Raw genomic sequence first — 21811 nt, forward strand, 5'->3', positions numbered from 1 at the left:
TTGACTTGTTTGCGGAAAAGATGTGATCCACCAATAGCGAGAGAGATGTGAGCGAGCGACGCTGATTGATCCGGCGCTTGACTTTCTATCGCCACCAATGACAAACCACTACCCTAGGCTTGGCAGAGTCCATTGCTACCAAGTGGAAGGTTCAGGTGGTATCAGGTGTTTTGGTTGTCAATTTTGAACCAAGCTCATATATATACACATAAAATATCTATAAAGTGATTATGATTGTATTTTTTTAAGAAAATACTAAAATATTTATTGGCGTTTATTGTATTGAGCAAACGTATTGTTTCATTGTTTATCTTCAGTGTATGTAGTCGCAGAGCTTTGGTTGCCTTTAAGATGTTCCACTTAAATTAGAAACGTCTGAGTTATTCGCAGAGATACCATACACAGTGCGAGAGAACATTTGGATGTGAAGATCCACCTTCATTAAACTGAATTTATGCAAGGCTGATTGTGTTTACTGTGAATATATATATACACTGAGAGCAACTATCAGGAAATATTTTTTACAACTTTACAAGTGAGCTATTGTAATCCTAGCCTAATCTCTCCCAGAGGATGTAAGTTTCATAAAAAAAATACAAAAAACATCCATTAGATTTTCATTCAGTGACGTGAGATAGGCCGGGCACGATTTGCTCGCTCTACTAATAAGTTGGTATCGACTCAAGGCTGGCTGAGCAATGACGCTGAAGGTTCAAATCCATCTTCAGCTATTTTGGGCTTAAATCAGACGGTCTGTCACGTACCCGCCAAGGCTGGTGGTTCACTCCGAGCACTCTTGTTTATTCTCCATCCATACACCACAAAATCTTTGTATAGAAAAAGAAAAGTTTGGGTAAAACATTAAACACTAATATATAGATAGGCAACTGAAGGAATGAATAAATAAATAAATACATATAGTTATGTACCATACCGTCGTTTGGTGCATGCAACTTCTCAGCATTTATTAACAGGTGGGTTCATTATACGTCTTGTAAGACCGTTATGTACGAATCCCAGTATTAATGCCTTATTTTCTCTGTTTCAGATCCCAGTGTTTCGCTCCTATCTCCAATATGCGTGCGTGATTTTTCCATTGTTTCCTGACAAATTGAACTTGCTAGGGAGATAAGCTTGATACTAAGAAAATAATAATATCTTGTTTTACGCATGGCGTGTTTGGAAAGTATTACAGTACATTCTACTGAGTCTGTATAAATGGCTCGAGTGTCATTCTGTTCATAACTGCTGATATGTTCTTCACTCGGCTGAAGCTATATATATAGACGAAGTACATATGCAACCTTAAGATAACAGAAAATCTTAACGGATTATTCGGACATGCTTATTTCCGTGGAAACCATTTCCTAGTGCACTGTGAACACCGGTGACCAAATATGTATACATACATTTTACACGTATATTTATTTACTTGAATGCAGTTCTCAAGGCCTTTGTGATTTTGGTCAAGTTTACGGGCCAGATTATGTGATTGTTTAACAATTGTAATGAGAACAGAGAACTGTAAGCAATTCTTGACCAGTGACATCTAACAAATTGTAATTAAAATCAATACATTATTTCAAAATAATTCTGCTTAAGTCATGGTGTTAGATTTATTTATTTATTTGATTAGTGTTTTACGTCGTACTCAAGAATATTTCACTTATTCGACGGCGCCCAGCATTATGGTGGAACGAAACCGGACAGAGCCCGGGGGAACCCCACGAAAATCGGCAGGTTGCTGGCTGACCATCCCACGTACCATGGTGTTAAAAGACGCGTGTACATTGCTATACGCTTGAAGCGTTCACATGAACAGTTAAAATAAAACCCTAACATATCACTGAGGTCGGTGCTAGAGGGCGTATAGGTTGCTAGTTTTTAAGGATGTATCTACACAGTTGGAATAAAACCCTAACCGCGGTACATTGACGAGAGGTTCTATTTCACCGGTTAAACGTGGACCATATACCAACTATCACATCGCCGTCGCTGCTTTTGATCATTTTACTTCATATCCTGTAGACGTTTATTAAGTAGTTGTACATTTCAGTATTTCGTTAGTGCCTGTATATTTACATGCTACCACGGAATTTTAACGTTAACTATGAGAAATGGATCAAGTAATGATATTTTAGTAATGTTTTTTTTAGTCCACACAGCAATGTACTGCAGCGTTGTTTTTACTATCAGGGCAAGGTTCTACAGTTGTAGCCATAAATTTTTCACATACCAAAGTACGATATTCATGGGAATTGAGGGAACAAAATGTTTTTCTCTTTTCTGGATTCAAAAGAAAGTGTGATCCACGTTCGAAGTGAAGTATTTACAACCCCTTTAGAATCATCAGGGATGTCACCTCGCTGTCGGCTAACAACACCCCCTCACTGGATAATGAACTGTGCCCAAAGAGGCGGACGTGAGGGTATTCTGCAAGCGCACGACAGCATCCAGATGAATCGTAACATAATTAATATTTCATATTTCTTCTCGATCAAATCCGTTGGTGTTGTGATTCGAAGGGGGCAGGGTCAATAAAGACTGTTAGAGTTGAGGCAGTGTCGTCAGAACACCAGGGTAGTCTTTGCTGAACAGCTGTATGCTGCCTGGTTGCCGGTACGGCCGAGTTGACCTGTACGTGTCTGACAGAAACTTCAGGTGTGGGCCCAGTCACGAGATATAACGACTACAGAACCATGCTGAGCCTTGGAACTATGGGGCAGACCAACACAACGGGGCTGCCACTAGGTAAGTTCTTTGTCTTTTGTTTTAGTTTGACCATAAAGTAGTCCAAAAAACGTGCAAAACATGATTTTTTTTCTGAAAAGGTTTAATAGTTTTCTGTAAAGCAAAAATGTAAAATCGAAGGACAGAAATGAAGCGCTGTTTTGTGTGCACTATATTGGATTATTATCTACAAGGCAGTCACAGCTTTATGAAAATGGGGAAAGATGTGACAACAAAGCCGAGTACGGCATCAAAATAAAATGATATCATAGCATCGGTTGGGTGAAAGGATGATTTTCTATCAGATTTTACTTCTACAAATATTTCGTTTTAAATTTGTGAGCGTTTCACAGCTGACAAAATTATGAGCTAGTGTGTTGTTTGTGTTAAATGTAGATAGACCTGTACCAGTTTGTCGTATGAAATTTACTATAATCTGCTTTGATTTTAACTTTAAGGTGAACCTTTGTATAAAACATAACGTTTCATCTATCACCACAGTGTCAATGGCATTAAAATGAAAACGCTGTTATTTGACAAATTTTGGGTTGAAAAGCACAAAGTCAGAAACAATCTAAACCAAATATACGTATACATGTTATTTGGTATGTGGTACCACTCACAGTTAATTTGCTTTATGGCAGTTTACATTCAAGGGTCTCCAGAAATGTTTATCAAATTTGCCTTACATATTTTTAAAAGCTTATGTGCAGAACAGAAATAATGACTTTATTTATTCGACTGACATCCATGGAGGAGAGATATATCATTGTCGTCTATAATATTTTAGATTCGCCAAATATAAACTCTAGATGAACATTTGAGATGGACAGCAAAAATGAGTTTATTAAAGGTACGGAATGTGACAGAACGTACGTTAATCAAGAAATTATTTTTTGTCATCAGTGCACAAAGGAAGATTTTGAAGCCTTTACCTGCATGCAACGTAGTTCCTTATATACATATTTAGCTCATATCTATTTATATATGACAATTTATGAGGAATATAAGGTTTGGCAAATACACCACAGCAAATGTTTCCCAGATGCATCGTATAGCGCCAATGGCTCTGCATCTTCACATTGATTAGTGACGATTAGTTTATAGTGTGGTATTAAATTTCAGTTTTTATTTGAATTGGAAATAAGTGGTATTATATATGTGATTGTAGCGTTTAGCAACATGTGTATGGTAATAGCATATTTGGAATCACTTCTGAACAGAAATGTTTTAAAATTCAGTTTCATATTCCATATTTTCCTTGGAATTTGATATCTTCTATTTCTTAACATAAAGTGAGAGACACTTAAAATGGATTAATCTACGCCGTATTTATACTGAACATAAAAATGAACAGTTTTATGAAAGGTTATAGCACGACGGTCAATATGAATCAAACATGTACGCATATATCTGTTGTAACATGACACTCACAGGGTCCATGGTTTTCGACCGCTTCGCTCTTGATTATGTATTATTTATGAAATAATAGTTTATCTCATCACAACTTCTTGTTCTAAATGTGCGCATTTATTACATTTCAAATTCATACTTATTAAGTTGTGTTATGTTACATGGTGTTAATTATCGGTATAACTCAAGGACTGAAATAGATATCGACCGGGTTAACTCATTCATTTATACTTCCTTTATATATAGAATGTAAAAGACAACAGCCTGTTATAAACATGCTGTCATCGATGTAGACCGTTCCTGAGTGTTGTGAAGATTCGTTTTAATGCACAAATTTTAACACTTTAAATGTAAATAAACCAACTTTGATTGCATGGATCATAATGTTGGGTTTGATATTATGTTGGGTTTAATGTTGGGCATATATATTAATAAAGGTGTCCAGGCTAATTCGATTTAATTCTTTCTGTCATATATGTGCAGAATAAATAACAGCCTTGCATATAATAATACCAAACTCATCAATGAATTAAGATGTTCGGTATATATATATATATATATATATATATATATATATATATATATATATATATATATATATATATATATATATATATATATATATATATATATATATATATATATATATATATGTCAGTTGTAACAGTTAAACCTTCCCCTAGGAACCTTGACTTTTTTTCGCATTCCACGCGTTCACACAAACCTATATTATATTTTGCACAGTGGACACTATACGGGACATTACCATTTTTTCTGAACTCGGAACAACTTTGGAATGCTGGAATAACAATTAAAGTAAAGCAGGTAAAAAGAAATGAGTTTATGAGCATCCACATGCTCTATATATCTTAAAATGGTGAGGCATAATATTAGAGCTATATATACTAGTGTATGTCAGCAACCCGTAGCCACAGTTAATGACCATTAAAAATGCTGTGACATATGTTTCCTGTCCTGACCATGATTCCTATACGTAAGACATTATTAAAGTAATAATGACTGAATTATCTATGTAATTAATGTTTGAATTCTTTTCGGAATTTGTTCAATCTACCTCTTTGTGCAAAAGCAGTATATATAGTTTCATATGATCTTCAAGGATCGAAAAATTTGCATTTGTATAGCAGTCCCCTTGTGTGGGTAAATGATGATCTATATATCTAAAGATATATATATCCAAAATTTCCTACCTCATCAGAAATGATTAAGAAAAAACCTCCATACAGTCTATAGTTTCAGCGTCCTTAATATCAATGCCCATATTTAATGCTCTCTAGTCTTAAAACTTGTTTTCGCAAAAGTGAAAGTTAGGCTTGACAGTTTCGACTGTTTGATGACAATTCGTTAATTACAACTGAGAACCTAATATGCCGTTATATTTTCCGTTAATCATGAAACTTTGCAGGGAAACCTAATTATCTTTGATTCACAGCGAAAGTTCCCTGCCATCGTCTTCTTGGCTTCTCACTTTCGTCTAAGTGAAAAATGTTTGACTCAGGCAGACAAGCGTTAATCTCCCCTCCAGCCCATCCCTTTCTCCACCAATCCTCTTAATCTTCGATCCATCCGATTAATTAATCCACCGAGGTGATTTAAGATATCGAGTGGGATAATCAAATCAACCCCTGCCTTACTGTGGCTCGTTGATGAGGGGTAGCCCGTGAAGGAGCCAGTTACACCCCATCTTCGTGTCCGGGTCAGCATCCGTGCGATAAGCTCCTCCTAATCCGAACCGAGAATTCAATGGTGATGAATTAAATGTTAAAATGTTTTAAATTAAGTGAAACCGCAGTTTTATCCCAGCCGTGGATTTTCATTTGCCTTGTTGGGTTTTGGTAGATCGCGCACTGTAGCGATTGTTCTTGGAACTGAGGATCGAAGCGGTCATCATTAGCCTGTGTTAATGTGCTGGGGGATTCGGCGATAGTCGACGTTCGCGCTGATCGACAAAGCGTTAAGGGTATCCCTGACCGACATGTCACTCGCTTGTCATCTCCCCACCGGATTAACTGGTTTGAAGGAACAGTCGAGAGAGGGGGCAGGTGGACGTATGGCGATCTTATTGCTCGAGCAATGAGAAATGCTTTCACTTGATGAGAAATTAACAGAACGACGTTCCATCTTCGTTACCATACTGCTTTTTTCCCTTGACGTCTGGCCTTGTGTGTCCACCGTTAAGACATCATCGTCATCCCCAAGAAAGACAGCTATACCGGTAAATCCCTTGTACAGCAGCAACGGAACCACCTCCATTCAACCACTTCATCTACATTCTAACACCATTTGACAAGTAGCTGAATGAGGTATTAAAAGTTAGAATTTTTATCATCAATCAGAAACAGATTTCAAAGGTCAAATATTCTTCGGAAAGGCTTTATTAAAAATTATGACAATATCCCATCAATCAAATGAAAAACGCAACTGAAGTAAGTGGGAAAAATGAATTACCAAAAACTGAATCGATGTGCAAAGTCCGTTATTCGGACTTTAATCACCAGTAGACCAAGATCCATTTCAAAAACAATCTAAACACCAGTTTCCAAAGAAATAATTAAGAAAAAGTTTGTGAATAGTAAATAAAGCTGGTGACATGTATTTATAAGAGAGAAGTCATCGATTTTCAATGATGAAAGGAAGGCATTCGATATTTCAGGCAGGACATTTAGTTCTAATTTGAAATTCGCAGCACTGTTGACACTCGCATTGTTATACATCTTTATTCTTTACATTTACTTTCTTAATTTTTCCTTACCTACATAATAAAAAATGAAATAACATTTGCAAATGGCAAGCTAACTCTAAACTATACTGTACATGTATATTAAAAATAATTAAATAATAATTAATAGAATTAAGTATATATAGCTGTAGTCGATTATGGAAGCTTTTACTCACCGGTTAACTGGCTCCTATATCTTTTTTATATGATGCCTGTATGGATTTAAACTGATTATTACTTGCGTTAGTTTTTCACTAAAATTTCCCATAATAAAATTTTGTCAATCCTCCTTTATTTTTATCATTTTTAATTCCGTATATTGATCCAGTTCATGTGTATGTATGTACAACCCATGAGAAATGAAGTAAACTCGCAGCATTTTAAACTTTTCATAAAGGCAACTCTCTAAAAATCCATGCGATGGTAAATATTATATTCGCAAAAATGTACATCCATATAATTGTATATACCGGCCATGCGGCCTTGAGGTACACTAACTGTGAAAATTTTCAATGTTACAAATGCACACACACTGTGTACCCCAGACACACATGCCATTGTGGATGTGCAAATTTGTACGCAGTCGTTTTTAGAAAGAAGGTATGAAATTAAAACCAATGAACTATGCACTAGCCATGTAAGAATAATCAATAAATTAATATTATCAGTGACAAATGACAATTACAAAGATCCTAGGATATTGTCTTCCACATTCATTCTCACATCTAAGACATGAGCCGAGGCTGCTAACGTTTTGTCCTTTTCGGTCCCGTATAAAGTGAATGAGCACGGCATTTGATTCATTTATGGACAGTCTATTAACTTAACTGGTCGTTTATCGAGTGATTAAAATTAAGTGTTAGCTCTTGATTTATTGATCGGCTTATAGGGGATTCATTTGATTTGAGGGAACGACGAGGAATATCCACATTGTAGCTTCATGGCAAACGTTAACAGCTGGAGATGTTTAATTCATTGATGGTGATCAGATGAATTGTGTCTGCTGAAGAAGCCCAAGGGCCGCCCCGGGTGGATACCCATCTGTGAGATGACACATCCCTATTTCCATCGCATGAAATCGCACCCACCTCCCACCCTGTCACCCATGCCCCCCCCCCCCCTCCCCCCCATCAAATGCAGAACGAACCCCGAATCCTTTCTATAGGGATCGGAGATAAATTTCATTAGTAAATAAGACTTGGGACTTATTGTAATCAATAGGTAAGACGGGAGTGTTGGGAAGCAGAGTGTGGAGGGAAGAATTAGTTAGTCGGTGTGCCCAGACGGACTGAGAAAGGCCGAGGTATAATGCCCCAGGGTATATAAACCCCAGCCGTTCATACAGTCTCCTCTCATGTCACAGACGGCTGTGTTTACATGAGCTGTCTCCGTCCGTTTATACCACCCGGGCTATCAGGCTTGACATTTGACAGAGGAACATCTTGAGAGGCATTATGACTATTGTTGACTTGGACAAACAACATTAAGCTACAGAAGATGGGAAATCAGGCGTCCTCGCTCTGCTATAAAATGAAACAGTTTTCTTGGCGTATTATGCCCATTGTCCTGGTTCTGTTGACCTATTCGGCCGACCCTGACTGGTGGATTGCATTCTCTAACACGACAAGCATAATACTACCATTCCCTTAAACTGAACGTGTCCTGTTTCGTGGATACACAAGAGATTAGCGCCAATCTTTTGGGGGCTTCACAGTCGATAGTATTCTCTTTATCCCCGGGGCAGGCAATCCTCGACTGTGAGCCAGAGATGATAACCCCGTGCTTAGATATTATACTCATAAAGGCCCTCCACAGACAGGAGAAAATTTGTCTTTTTCTGTATAAAACAATATTCGTGATGATTAACCAGTTTAATTAATCTTATTCGCCGGGAGCATATAGTTTCATGCTTTGGGCATGGTTTTCCAAGATATATTTATCTGACTGGTGTTTTACGTCGTACTCAAGAATATTTCACTACGACGGCGGCCAGCATTATGGTGAGAGGAAACCCAACATATCCCGGGGGAAACCCGCGAACATCCTCATTTTGCTGGTAGACCTCATGATATATGAACGCTGTAAGATATACTTTCAACAAAGCACGGGGAAATACACTTATGCTTGAATAAGTAAATTATGTCCTTTTCCCTAGAAATTATCGAAAAAATAAAAAACAATATTATTTAACCTTACTCGCCTAGACCACAGTTTCATGCTTTGGGCATTCGCCTCAACGTTTTACGAATTCCAAGGTATACTTTCGGAAAGGTATGGGTATATGGTGTAATTCTATATAAATGTGTAAGTAAAGTCTATCTTTTTCTCTAGGAATTATGGGAAAAATTAACCAGTTTACCTTACCCGCAAGTTTCATTCTTTGGACTTACGATTTACGAAAACTATGGTATACTTCTTAAAAAAGTCGGAGATATAGAGGTATTCTGTGTATACATGGACCAGATCTATGGATGTTCAGTATGTTTAATTATACCAGTAATGAGTTATTAAACACTGTCACATCTAATGAAGGTAACGATATACGGACAAGTTTTGGTCGTCAAATGTCTGAAAAATGAAAGTTTGAATTCTGAAATGCACACCCACCAGACTCATGTGGACGCAGTATTGATGTGTTTTTTTTAAATTAGCTTAACACGTCGTGAACAACATACCTGTATTCCTTATTCATTTATATTTGTACAATTGCATTTCTGAACAATATAAACATGAAATGGCTGTATATGAACAAAATTATAACGCCACTGCAAAGATTAACATTTAAGGAATGCAACGATACTTAATGGGCTAACAAAACCCCTTCATAATAATTATTTCTCAGTTTTGTTGAGAACTGACATATTATCAATAAATAATCCTAATACATGTCGAGCCGAGTTTAGCTTGACAGAGCCCACCTCCGATCTGATCGACCTAAATCTATATTAGAAAGGCCTTAGTTCAGCTAAGACAATGTTATGGCATGTTATGTTATTTGAATGGGGTGGTTGGAGGGGGGGGGGGGGGGGCTGAGGGGGAGTCTTCGTGGCCGTTGACGGTAACACGTCAGCCCGGCACAATGACCCAAGAGCCTCCCACCAAATGTGGTTGCTGTGAGTTCAAGTCCAGCTCATGCTGGCTTCCTCTCCAGTCGTACATGGGAAGGTCTTCCAGCAAGCTGGCCGTGGGCTTCTCCCGGGCTCTGCCCGTTTCACTCCCACCATAATGCTGACCGCCGTCATATAAGTGAAATATTCTTGAGTACGGCCTAAAATACCAGTCAAACAAATTAATAAATAAATTCATTTGATAGAAACTATAGTGCCTTAGGGCTTTAATTGGAGGTGTCACAGTGAATTAACGTCGCTAAAGTCGGCCTCCTCAGTGGCTTTACGGCTTAACGTCGCGGGGTTGGGTGTGCGGTTTACTGATGTCTGGTGAAAAGGATGAGTGTTTTCTTCAAACTCCATCCATTTCAAATTTCTTTCTTCCACCAACTTAGTAAGTAAGTAAGTAAGTAAGTAAGTAAGTAAGTAAGTAAGTAAGTAAGTAAGTAAGTAAGTAAGTAAGTAAGTAAGTAAGTAAGTAAATAAATAAATAAATAAATTAATAAATAAATAAATAAATACCCATCACAACCCTGAAAGCTATGCAGTAAAATTACTATGTTATGGCATTGAAATGATGCTAGAAGAGGCTATGACGTCCCAATCTTATTAAAGAATTTGACAGCTGTATTATAAGGCGCATGATCTGTAGCATGACATCTGCTCCGAGGCCGTCATGGCTGAAATGGTTACTCAAGTTTACAGCTCACTTCCTCTGATAATAAAGCCGCACAACACTTGACAGGATAATTAAACTCAAGGAGTGCCAACGTGTTCCAGCAAGGGTCTCTATTATATCGGGTTATCACAGAAACGACGAAGACCCGGGAGTGGCGATGTTTGCCCCGGCGCCTGCTAATTTGGTTATATCATCTGAATTTTGTTGTAGTTAATAAACACATACAACGTGCATTGGCAACTTTTCGCATTTGCCAACTTCCAGACCTTTTTAACGGATCTTTTGTAAACGCGAAAATCGGTGCCACTAATCATGGAAAAATAAGGGCATGACTAATTGCTTCTGGGACTCCGCTGTGCGTACAAGGCGGTTGTAATTGCATTAACGCTGAGCCTTAACGGAACAGTAAACACTAGATGCAATCTAGCAATCCAGCACTGACAATGAAGATTAGAAGCCATGCCTTAAAACTGTTGTCGAATGATTGCTCTGATGCTCTATCAGATGTGAACGACAATCATCTTTAACCTCAATTTATATCGTCGTGCTAGATAAAGCTTCTCTTTTTTCCCAACGGACATCGTCTCGCAATAGGCTTTGGTATAAAAACGACAGTATATATATTAAACAATTGGAGCACATAATGTTCGTTGAAACCTTGTTCAGTGTAATAAAAGACTTACAGCACAGAGAGTAAAACCAAAGCAGCGACGACAATGTGGTATTTGGTTACAACCCAATACATGTAATTCAGACCCAATAAATAACTTTATACTGGATGGTCGCCACGATACGGCTGCAAAATTGCCGATGTGGCTTTAAGCCATAATCAATCATTTATACTGCATGGAAAAATGAATAGGTAATATGCGAGAATGACGGTGATCTTATGTGAAATTATGAACAATTTTATATGAAGAATATTTATGCAAGATTAAAGGAATTTTCCTTTGAAAGAAATTGTACTATGTGCTGCCAAAAGCATTCATAACATAATGGAATCCGTTACGATTAAACCTATAATTATATGTTTATATGGGATTGAGTCTTAATTGTTCACTTTTTGGTGTGATTATTTGAAAAGTACAGCTGAATTGTGTTTTTAAGTTTTATTATAAATTCCATACCATTGAGGTAAACCAATAATCATTGATTGATACATTTTCATTGCCATGAACAACGATGCTAACATTTCATGACTTTCATTTCAACCTCCGGTAATTATCTTAAAATTATTTTGAAATATTTCTGGGTGACGCTTTTACGAACGTTATTGCACTTCATGGTTTTCAATCTACTTCTGTTGTCATTAAGTGATTAAGTGGATCTCTGTCAAACTTATTGAAAACGTATTATTATTTAGCTGTGGAAATGAAACCCACGTATGCAATTAAATCTTTATAATGAGCCAGACATATTGTTTTGCTAACAGTTTTGTTACATACTTCACCAGATAACTTTGGCTGGCCCACGTGTTAAAAGCTCTTTTGTTCGTTACGACTCTCAGTCCCTAGGCCCATGAGCGCGCGTTCGAGTCTAGTTAGGGTCTTACTCAGGAAGTTTAAAACGGGCACTTCGGTTTCCTCCACTTATAAAGCAAGCCACATTCATATAAGTAAAACAGAGCAAATTTAAACACCAATGAAATAAATAATTGCTTAAGCCACGTTTTTTTTATCAATTGTTTTGATTTTTATTTTTTTTCTAAGGCACAGTTGTTCTTGATATTGCAGACTGTTCGTCCGGGTTGCGGGCGTCGCCTCCGTTGGCTTCGTCCGGCTGTAAGAGTCCCTCTCCATCCCCCATCACTGTCTCCGCGGACTCCAGCTTCCAGCCGAGAACCATGTGCTCTCCTTCGCATAGTCGTGAGTCTGGGAGTCCAATCCATTGCGTTGAGATGAGTCTGGGCAAGCGCTGTTCTCCTGGACTGACATGCGTCGTTTGTGGTGACACTTCCAGCGGGAAACATTACGGAATTCTCGCCTGTAATGGCTGTAGCGGCTTCTTCAAAAGAAGCGTTCGCAGAAAGCTGATATACAGGTATTATTTAATATTCCCAAATATACCGTTATGTTGAAGTTTGCCAGGTAAAAAAAATCGTCAAGAATTAGTTTTGACCTGTTTACAATCTAACGATCTAAGACAATCTAACAGTTTTGATAGTTTTTCTATTCATAGACACTGAGATTCAATATTGGAATGGCGTATTAAAATTGACCATATATTAAATCAGTTGTATATATTTTAATGAAATTCTCGGAGGTGACCCTTCTGTTAAGTCTATATTTACCGAGCACACTTCACAATCATGGTTAATACCTCCATTTTCTCGATTGAGAAACTCCTTTTAAATTACTGAGAGTCCCTTTTATAGACACAGGTGGGGGCCTCTTTTTGAAGTCTTTGTGTCAAATGTGAAATAAGGTGAATTTTTCACTTCTCTCCTTTTTATTTTTTCTCTAATTTGCTTTACTCATGTGTATGGTGTCTATGTTTTTGGGGTAGATGTCAAGCCGGGACTGGCATGTGTTTGGTCGACAAGGCTCATAGGAATCAGTGTCAGGCGTGTCGTTTAAAGAAGTGTTTACAGATGGGAATGAACAAAGATGGTGAGTGAAGATTTCAGCCTTTGATCTTTAGTAGGGTCGATTTAACAGGTTATCCCATCTAAATCCGCGAGACGGCGCTCTGAATTATTCATAAGAGCTCTTCATTGTTTGGAGGTGTGATAGTACGGGGACCTCCCTGGTCTATGTTTGTTTCCTCCTGTGTGCTAGCTAAAGCCTTATTCTCAAATAGGAGTTAAACCAGCTGCTTTTGAATGACGACTGGACTGTTGATAGTTTTAAAAAGTAATTTAACAAAATGAGAGGTGTGTTATGGGGGTGAAGAGTGAAATAGTACATAGCGACAACTTCGCCTTTATTTGGTCGAGTCTTAAGCAGTGCGATTTGTCCCTTGCCTTCGTCAAGTGGGACTTTCGAGATTTGCTTTTAGTTTAACTGTTAAAAAACACCGGTAAAACGTTACAAACGAGCGCTTAGCCATACCTTGGGCGTCGACAACTCGGGACTTTTCTCTTCTATGTTAAAATGAATTAGAGGTACAGCGGGAAACCCAACTTTCCTTTTTTTGACGTATAAACTAGAGATTAACTCTGCCAAATATCTACATGTCTCTCACGGGGCGGTCGAGTAAATCGAGGATGGTAGTGAATCTCGCCTAGTCCTTATTCTTTTCTCTTTCGTTGACTTAAACGCATTGCTCTCCACTTCCTGATACATTAGGTTTGACTTCAAAAAGAACAGTAATGAAGGGTCTAAACATGCGCCGAGTCATCGCTCGTATAGACATTTCAGTTAAATCGGAGCTAACTTTACACCGAAAGTTCAACGAGGACGATATAGTGAAGTTAAATGTCAATCTGTCTTGCTCTTAGTCCATTGCCATTTGTTATTATAAAAAACAAATGCGATTCATAAAATACTTAATCAGTCAATCAATCAATGTTAAATATCGATTCCATCAACTTGATAACCCGATTGAACAAAAGAACAAAAGAACAAAAGATTGTCTTTTTGAAAAGTTGAGAGGGATTGAATTATTCAATCGTATAAATATTTCATAGCTAACAGAGAAAATTTTAAAGTTTAAAGTTTGTATATTTGCCACGGTTCTGTATGAAAACTTACAAGAGTTACAGGAAGAACAGAAATAAAATAAATTGGTAAAGTCATAATCATTGATTTGGAATTCTTACCAATAACTCTGAACTGTTTTAACGCCAACTTTTTAAAACTTTTGAAACGAAGATGTTGCCTGTCTGCTGTAGCTGTTCAAAACGAACGCCAACCTAGGAACACTGCCCAGGTGAGACAGGACCAATCGAGAACGAGCTGGATCATTCAATAGGAGGCAACTCTGTGACCGTATCCGCCACCCACCCGGCCTTCAGCCCAGGGGCAAACAATCGCTTTATGGCCAGCCTCATGACTGCGGAAACCAGCGCCAAGCTAGAACAAGAAGATAATGGTAAGTTTGAGCTCTGAAGTCGCCATTATCAAACACAGTTTAGCACAATTTAGGAAAATGTCAGCAGAGGGTTATTCATAAAAAAACCAAACAAACAGAAACGTGAAACAGATCGGAGAATTTTGAAAATAATATGTGTATTTTTATATACGCTATAGGTTGATATATTGATTGATTGGCTGATAATAGTAATAAACGTTTAACATTGATTGATGTCGAATTTGTTAAAATAACCAAATGGTGTGATCTGAATTTGTGTTATAAACACATGGAACATGGGGTAATTGGGGTAAAGTGACATTAGGACAGGCATATGAGGGCACAATGGGTAAATCATAGGTGTCTTTGTGGAAGGGTTGGGTAAAATCGTGCTCAGGGAAGAGAGTGAGGGTGCCATCCTGAACGTATGGTATAGTTGACAAAAATTGTTGATTCTTCTTTTAGAAACGGCCATTTCTAAATTTATATATACAGACTGCTGGGATTAATACAAATCTCGTATTGTGTTTATGTTTCACACTGTACTCAAGAATACATCACTTCAGCAGTCAGGTTTAAGGGAAAAGAAAAACAGATAGTGCCGAAGTAAAACATCACACCTTTCTACGTACCATGCAAACCCCCTGACGTACCACCGAAGCCCAGCCAACAAGATCGGAATTCGAATAGGCGAACTCATTGGGTAAAAGTGGTCGCTGTCTTAGATTTTTTTTTTTTTAGGGATCCCGTTCTTCCCGAACGGGATCCCTATTGTTATTGTTCTGTTTTTTCTTATTATTATTATTATTATTATTAGGGATCCCGTTCTTCCGGAACGGGATCCCTATTGTTATTGTTCTGTTTTTTCTTATTATTATTATTATTATTATTATTTTTTTTTTTCGATTTTGTTAGCAGCAGAACTCCAACACCGTTCAACAGAGAAGTTCAAAATTTTGCACACATAATCTAGCGGAAATTTTCTAGGGGTATATTTTTTTTTTTTTTGGCTATGTCACGTGGTTCGGCCGCCATATTGGATTTTGTGTATAATCTTTAAAAATCTTCTTCTCCAGAACCACTGATCCGATCTATGTCAAATTTAACATGCAACTAGTAGGTCATGAGTTCTTTAAAGTTTGCGAAAATGGTTCACTTCCGATCAAAACTCTGGAAGCTCGCCATTGGTCGAATTTATGACGTCACAAAAAGTTCTCAAAGTTCATTTGTTCTGAACGAATTCTGATGTATCTTGAGCTGCTGATTCTGAATCTGGTTGTATTTTTTGCATATCTGTGTAACTTTTTGAGATATGAGCAAAAAACTAAAAAAATTACGTAATTTCAATGGCGTTTTAATCGAGAACTATGGCCGCTAGAAATGTGCAAATTGCATGAAAATGTAGTTCAAGACACGCTCTTTCGATCATTCGTCAACGGATTTGAGCTCCGATTAAAAGTTTTCTCGCTAGAAGCGTTTAAAAAACAACACCGTTTTTGTTTAGAAAAAGATGGGAATCCTATTGCTTTAACATGGAGTTAGATGGGGAATGGACTGGATTTGCAGTATTTGACCTGATGCTTTCGGCTACGCTGTCCGTGATCTCCCGAAACCGTTGTAGGATGACATTCAGCTATACAGTACTATATTAGATGGCGTAGAGATCTAACTACAACAGTAAACGGCATGCAACTGTGAAAGTTAGCTTTGTTTTGCGTAGACCTCGTCCTCTTTACTACACGTTAAACAGGCCAGGGTAATTGACAGATATGGACATGTGCCGTGGCCCAAGTGCGGGCTTTCTATTGATGGCCGAGCTATCATGAGAGCCGTGAGTCTGTGCATGGCGTGTCGTGGATTGAGATGTGAATGTACAAACTTGCTGTTACACTGGTCGTGTTTTTGCGTTATTTCTTACAAATAGCGGGCTAAGTCTGCCAAGGAACGACCGTTTTTCACTAGGCATAGCCTAACTTCATAAAGTTCGCCGATCTATTCACGGGAATGCAAATGACCGGCCGACTGCCTCAGTGACAAACGGTGTAAGGTCGCATGGAAACTTTGAAAGCCGTGTATGTGGAACATGTGTCCTTCAAACACAGAACATGAAGGGAAAACGTCATCGATCCGATCCGGGATCCCGGCCTAGGATCTGCTATTCGCAGATCCATTCTAGTTATTATTATTATTATTATTTTTTTTTTTTCGATTTTGTTAGCAGCAGAACTTCAACACCGTTAAACATAGAAGTTCAAAATTTTGCACACACAATCTAGAGGAAATTTCTAGAGGTATATTTTTTTTTTTTTGCTATTTCACGTGGTTCGGCCTCGCCATATTGGATTTTGAGTAAAATCTTTTAAAAATCTTCTTCTCCAGAACCACTGAACAGATCGTTCTCAAATTTGACATGCAACTAGTAGGTCAGGAGTTCTTCAAAGTTTGCGAAATGGTTCACTTCCGGTCAAAACTCTGGAAGCTCGCCATTGGTCGAATTTGTGACGTCACAAAAAGTTCTGAAAGTTCATATGTTCTGAACGTATTCTGATGTATCTTGAGCTGCTGATTCCGAATCTGCTTGTATTTTTTCAATATCTGTGTAACTTTTTGAGATATCAGCCAAAAAATCAATAAAGTTACGTAACTTCAATGACCTGTAACTCGAGAACTAGGACAGCTAGAAATGTGCAACCTGCACGAAATTATAGCCCAAGACATGCTCTTTCGAGCATTCGTCAACGAATTTCAGCTCCGATCAATAGTTTTTTTCGCTACAAGCGTTTAAATCACAACACCGTATTTTGTTTAGAAAAAGTTGGGAATCCTATTGCTTTAACATGGAGTTAGATGGGGACTGGACTGGGTTTATAGTATTTGACCTGATGCTTTCGGCCACACTGTCCGTGATCTCCCCGAAACAGTTGTAGGATGACATTGATTCCAGTTCCCATCTATCTCCAGTACTCTATTAGAAGGCGTAGAGATCTAACTACAACAGCAAATGACATGGACCTGTAAAAGTTAACTTTGTTTTGCGCAGACCTCGCCCTCTTTACTATACGTTAAACAGTCCAGGGTGATTAACAGATATGGACATGTGAACTGGTCCAAGTGCTGACTTTCCAACGATGGCCGAGCTATCAGTGGAGCAGTGAGTCCTGTGCATGGCATGTCGTGGATTGAGATGTAAATGTACAAACAGGCTGTTACACTGGTCGTGTTTTTGCCTAATTTCTTCCAATTAGCGGGCTAAATCTGCCAAGGAACGACCGTTTTTCACTGGGCATAGCGTAGCATCATTAAGGTCGCCGATCTATTCGAGGGAATGCAAATGACCGGCCGACTGCATCAGTGACAAACGGTGTAAGGTCGCATGGAAACTTTGAAAGCCGTGTATATGGAATATGTGTCCTTCGAACACAGAACATGAAGGGGGGAAATGTCATCGATCCGATCCGGGATCCCGGCCTAGGATCTGCTATTCGCAGATCCATTCTAGTTTTGATTGGTGTTTTACGCCGTACTCAAGAATATTTCACTTATACGACGGCGGCCAGCATTATGGTGGGTGGAAACCGGGCACAGCCCGGGGGGAAACCCCGCGACCATCCGCAGGTTGCTGACAGACCGCGACCATCCGCAGGTTGCTGACAGACCTTCAGACTTCGGCCGGAGAGGAAGCCAGCATAAGCTGGTCTTGAACTCACAGCGACCGCATTGGTGAGAGGCTTCTGGGTCACTACGCTGCGCTAGCGCGCTAACCGACTGAGCCATGGAGGCCCCCGCTGTCTTAGAGAGCCCGTTGGTTTGATCATTATTAGGGGTGACACTTTTTTATTTTACCCATTTGATAAATCAAGAAACCAGGGTATTAACAATTAAACGTCAGTAAGACGGCTTGAGATAAAAAAATGTTATAACAGTTCCCATTTCTAGCCATGTGGCGTTTTCTGTACTAATTATGTTTTCATTCGTCCACAGACAGAGAGGAAACCATTGATGTGACAACTGTGGAAGCCGAGCGTAGTCTTCAGCACGTGCACCAGACTCACGTGCCATCTTACACTGAGGCAGCACTTTACTCTCGCGGGGACGAGACCGTGTACGAGTGCTCGGCGAGACTTCTATTTTTGGCGGTGAAATGGACGAAAAGTTTGCCCTCCTTCGCCAATCTTCCCTTCAGAGACCAGGTAATGACAACCGCATAATATAACAAAAGAGTCTTTACGTAACGAAGGAACAAACAAACCAACTTTCACCATCACTATTTGATACAGTATTATTATCATTATAATTATTAATATTATTATTATTATAGAAAGGCTATTTTGGTTGTTCTCTAACAATTAACAAGTAACAATTAATTGTTAATCATATTAAATGTAATTGCTACAGACAGAATATTAAAGAGCCCAGAAGATCTCATATCATCGTAAGTAGCTTTATTTGGAATGTAGACATAGGTGAGCATGGACAACACACTCATTTTTTCCTTAAGGCTTTGCTTCGTGTAATTTATCAGATACATGATAACTATGTGCTGATATGCACTAAGTCAAGTTATCTCAGGTGCAACGTTAAGCAGCTGTTAGTCGCACAACTGAATCAATCACTAGACTTAATGTAATCAGTTTCTGATGTAGATTGTATTGTGTGTTGACAGGTTATACTTTTAGAGGAGGCTTGGAGTGAGCTGTTTTTGTTGTGCGCCATCCAGTGGTCCATGCCCATGGACACATCCCCATTACTCATGGCGTCAGAGCACGTGCACGGTCCTGTCAATGGAAAGTCTAGTCTTGCGCATGCCGATATTCACGTCTTGCAAGATGTCTTCTCTCGCTTTCGAATCAATCAAGTTGATCCGGCTGAGTTTGCCTGTTTGAAGGCTGTAGTTTTATTTAAACCAGGTAAGTTGTTCTTTTCTTTTTAACCATGCCAATGCCCGTTGTGTGACACTTTCATTATGCTTTCATCTGGTATTCATCGTGAGTCCAGTCTCCATGCTTAATGTTATACCCGAACTGTCATGTGCTGTCAAGATTTTTGTGTAAAGAAAATCTGAGATAGGCATATAAGACACTCACAGGAAAAATGTAGTTTGTAGTGTTTTTTGTAGTTTGGTTACGGAGAAGTTACAAGTTTGGTGGGACACGTGATGCTTACCTTTGGGTTTAGAACTGATTAAAATGTTCTTTAAATTGACATCCAAGCTCTATATTCGATTGTTTATTCGTATTATATTTTCCGCCATCCAGTGTTTTCTCCTGATAAAAAAACACATTCTTAGGTGAATTTAGCTGAGTAGTATCCCTATATCAGAACGGTTACATAACAATGATCCCTGTACCATTCATCCGCTTTGGGTCTCACCATATTATGGCTGATCCCTTTCAGAGACGCGCGGACTGAAAGATGCTCATCAGGTGGAGAATCTCCAAGACCAGGCCCAGGTGATGTTAGGCCAACACACCCGTGCTCAGCATCCAACACAACCAGCCAGGTGAGTGTCATTCATCTACTGTGTTTACCCAGGTGATGTTAGGCCAACACACCCTTGCTCAGCATCCAACACAACCAGCCAGGTTAGTGCCATTTATCTATTGTGTTTACCCAGGTGATGTTAGGCCAACACACCCGTGCTCAGCATCCAACACAACCAGCCAGGTGAGTGCCATTTATCTATTGTGTTTACCCAGGTGATGTTAGGCCAACACACCCTTGCTCAGCATCCAACACAACCAGCCAGGTGAGTGCCATTTATCTATTGTGTTTACCCAGGTGATGTTAGGCCAACACACCCGTGCTCAACATCCAACACAACCAGCCAGGTGAGTGCCGTTTATCTATTGTGTTTACCCAGGTGATGTTAGGCCAACACACCCGTGCTCAACATCCAACACAACCAGCCAGGTGAGTGCCATTAATCTATTGTGTTTACCCAGGTGATGTTAGGACAGCACAACAGTGTTCAGCATCCGAAACAGCCAGTCAGGTGAGTGTCATTTATCTCTAATGTTGCCATCCTGTAAAACCTGTTTACCAGGTGATGTTTTGCCATCACACTCTCGCTCAGCACCCGAGACAGCCGGCCAGGTGAGTGTCATTTATCTCTAATGTTGCCATGCTGTAAAATCTGTTTACTCAGGCCAAGACACTCTCGCTCGCATCCTAGACAGCCGGCCAGGTGAGTGCCATTTATCTCTAGTGTTACCATCCTGTAAACCCTGTATACCAAGGTGGTTTTGCCATCACACTCTCGCTCAGCACCCGAGACAGTCGGTCAGATGAGTGTCATTTATCTCTAGAGTTGCCATCCTGCAAAACCTGTCTACTCAGGTGATGTTAGGCCAACACACCTGTACTCAGCACCTGGCATAGCCGACCATTTATCACTAATGGTACCATCCTGTAAAGTCTGTTTACTCAGGTGATTTTGGGCCAACACACCATTACCTGACAGGGCCGACCAGGTGAGTGCCATTTATCACTAGTGGTATTATTCGGTAATACCTGTTTACTCAGGTTATATTAGGCCAGCACACTCGTGCTCAGCACCCAAGACAGCCAAACAGGTGAGTGCCATTATCTCTAGTGTTACCTGTAAAACCTGTACACTCAAGTGATGTTTGTTCATCGTATACGGGCCTATGGCCTAAGACAGCAAACCAAGTTAGTGCCTCTTCTTTCTAATTGTAAGCATATGTAATACATGTTCATGCAGATGGTTCTTAGTGGCATGAAGTGAGTGTCTTCTTTCTGGTTACATTCAGCTATTAACACTGTTGCCATAGGTAATGTTAGTCTAATTTGCACCGACTTTCCAGGAAGAAAAGGGAAGACGTGTCAAACAGAACTTTGATGGATACTATATTTCGTACTTTAACAAGTCCGTTTGGTTTTTATTACATTACAGATTCGGCAGACTGTTGCTACTGTTGCCAACACTGAAGTACGTACCCTCAGCGAGATTAGAGGCCTTGTTCTTCAGCAGAACAATCGGGAACACGCCCATGGAGAAATTACTCTGTGACATGTTCCAAAACTGAGTTTAAACAAGCAGTGAAATTCAGCATCATATTGATGAAAATTCACGTCGAGAAACGGGATCTTGCGTTACATAAACTATATGCA

The 21811-nt window shown here is 39.1% G+C and overlaps 1 protein-coding gene across 1 annotated transcript; it reads left to right on the top strand.

Annotated features, from left to right (window-relative positions):
- Nucleotides 1–2717: 2717 nt before the first annotated feature.
- On the top strand, nucleotides 2718–21726 carry LOC135473424 (photoreceptor-specific nuclear receptor-like). The gene is given in 9 exon segments (XM_064753273.1): nucleotides 2718–2751; nucleotides 12403–12709; nucleotides 13175–13278; nucleotides 14502–14552; nucleotides 14555–14701; nucleotides 18662–18870; nucleotides 19344–19587; nucleotides 20075–20180; nucleotides 21594–21726. Coding segments are annotated over 9 exon segments (1335 nt in total).
- The last annotated feature ends 85 nt before the right edge of the window (nucleotides 21727–21811 follow it).

The sequence above is a fragment of the Liolophura sinensis genome, chromosome 8 (assembly GCF_032854445.1).
Source record: "Liolophura sinensis isolate JHLJ2023 chromosome 8, CUHK_Ljap_v2, whole genome shotgun sequence".
Classification (NCBI taxonomy): domain Eukaryota; kingdom Metazoa; phylum Mollusca; class Polyplacophora; order Chitonida; family Chitonidae; genus Liolophura; species Liolophura sinensis.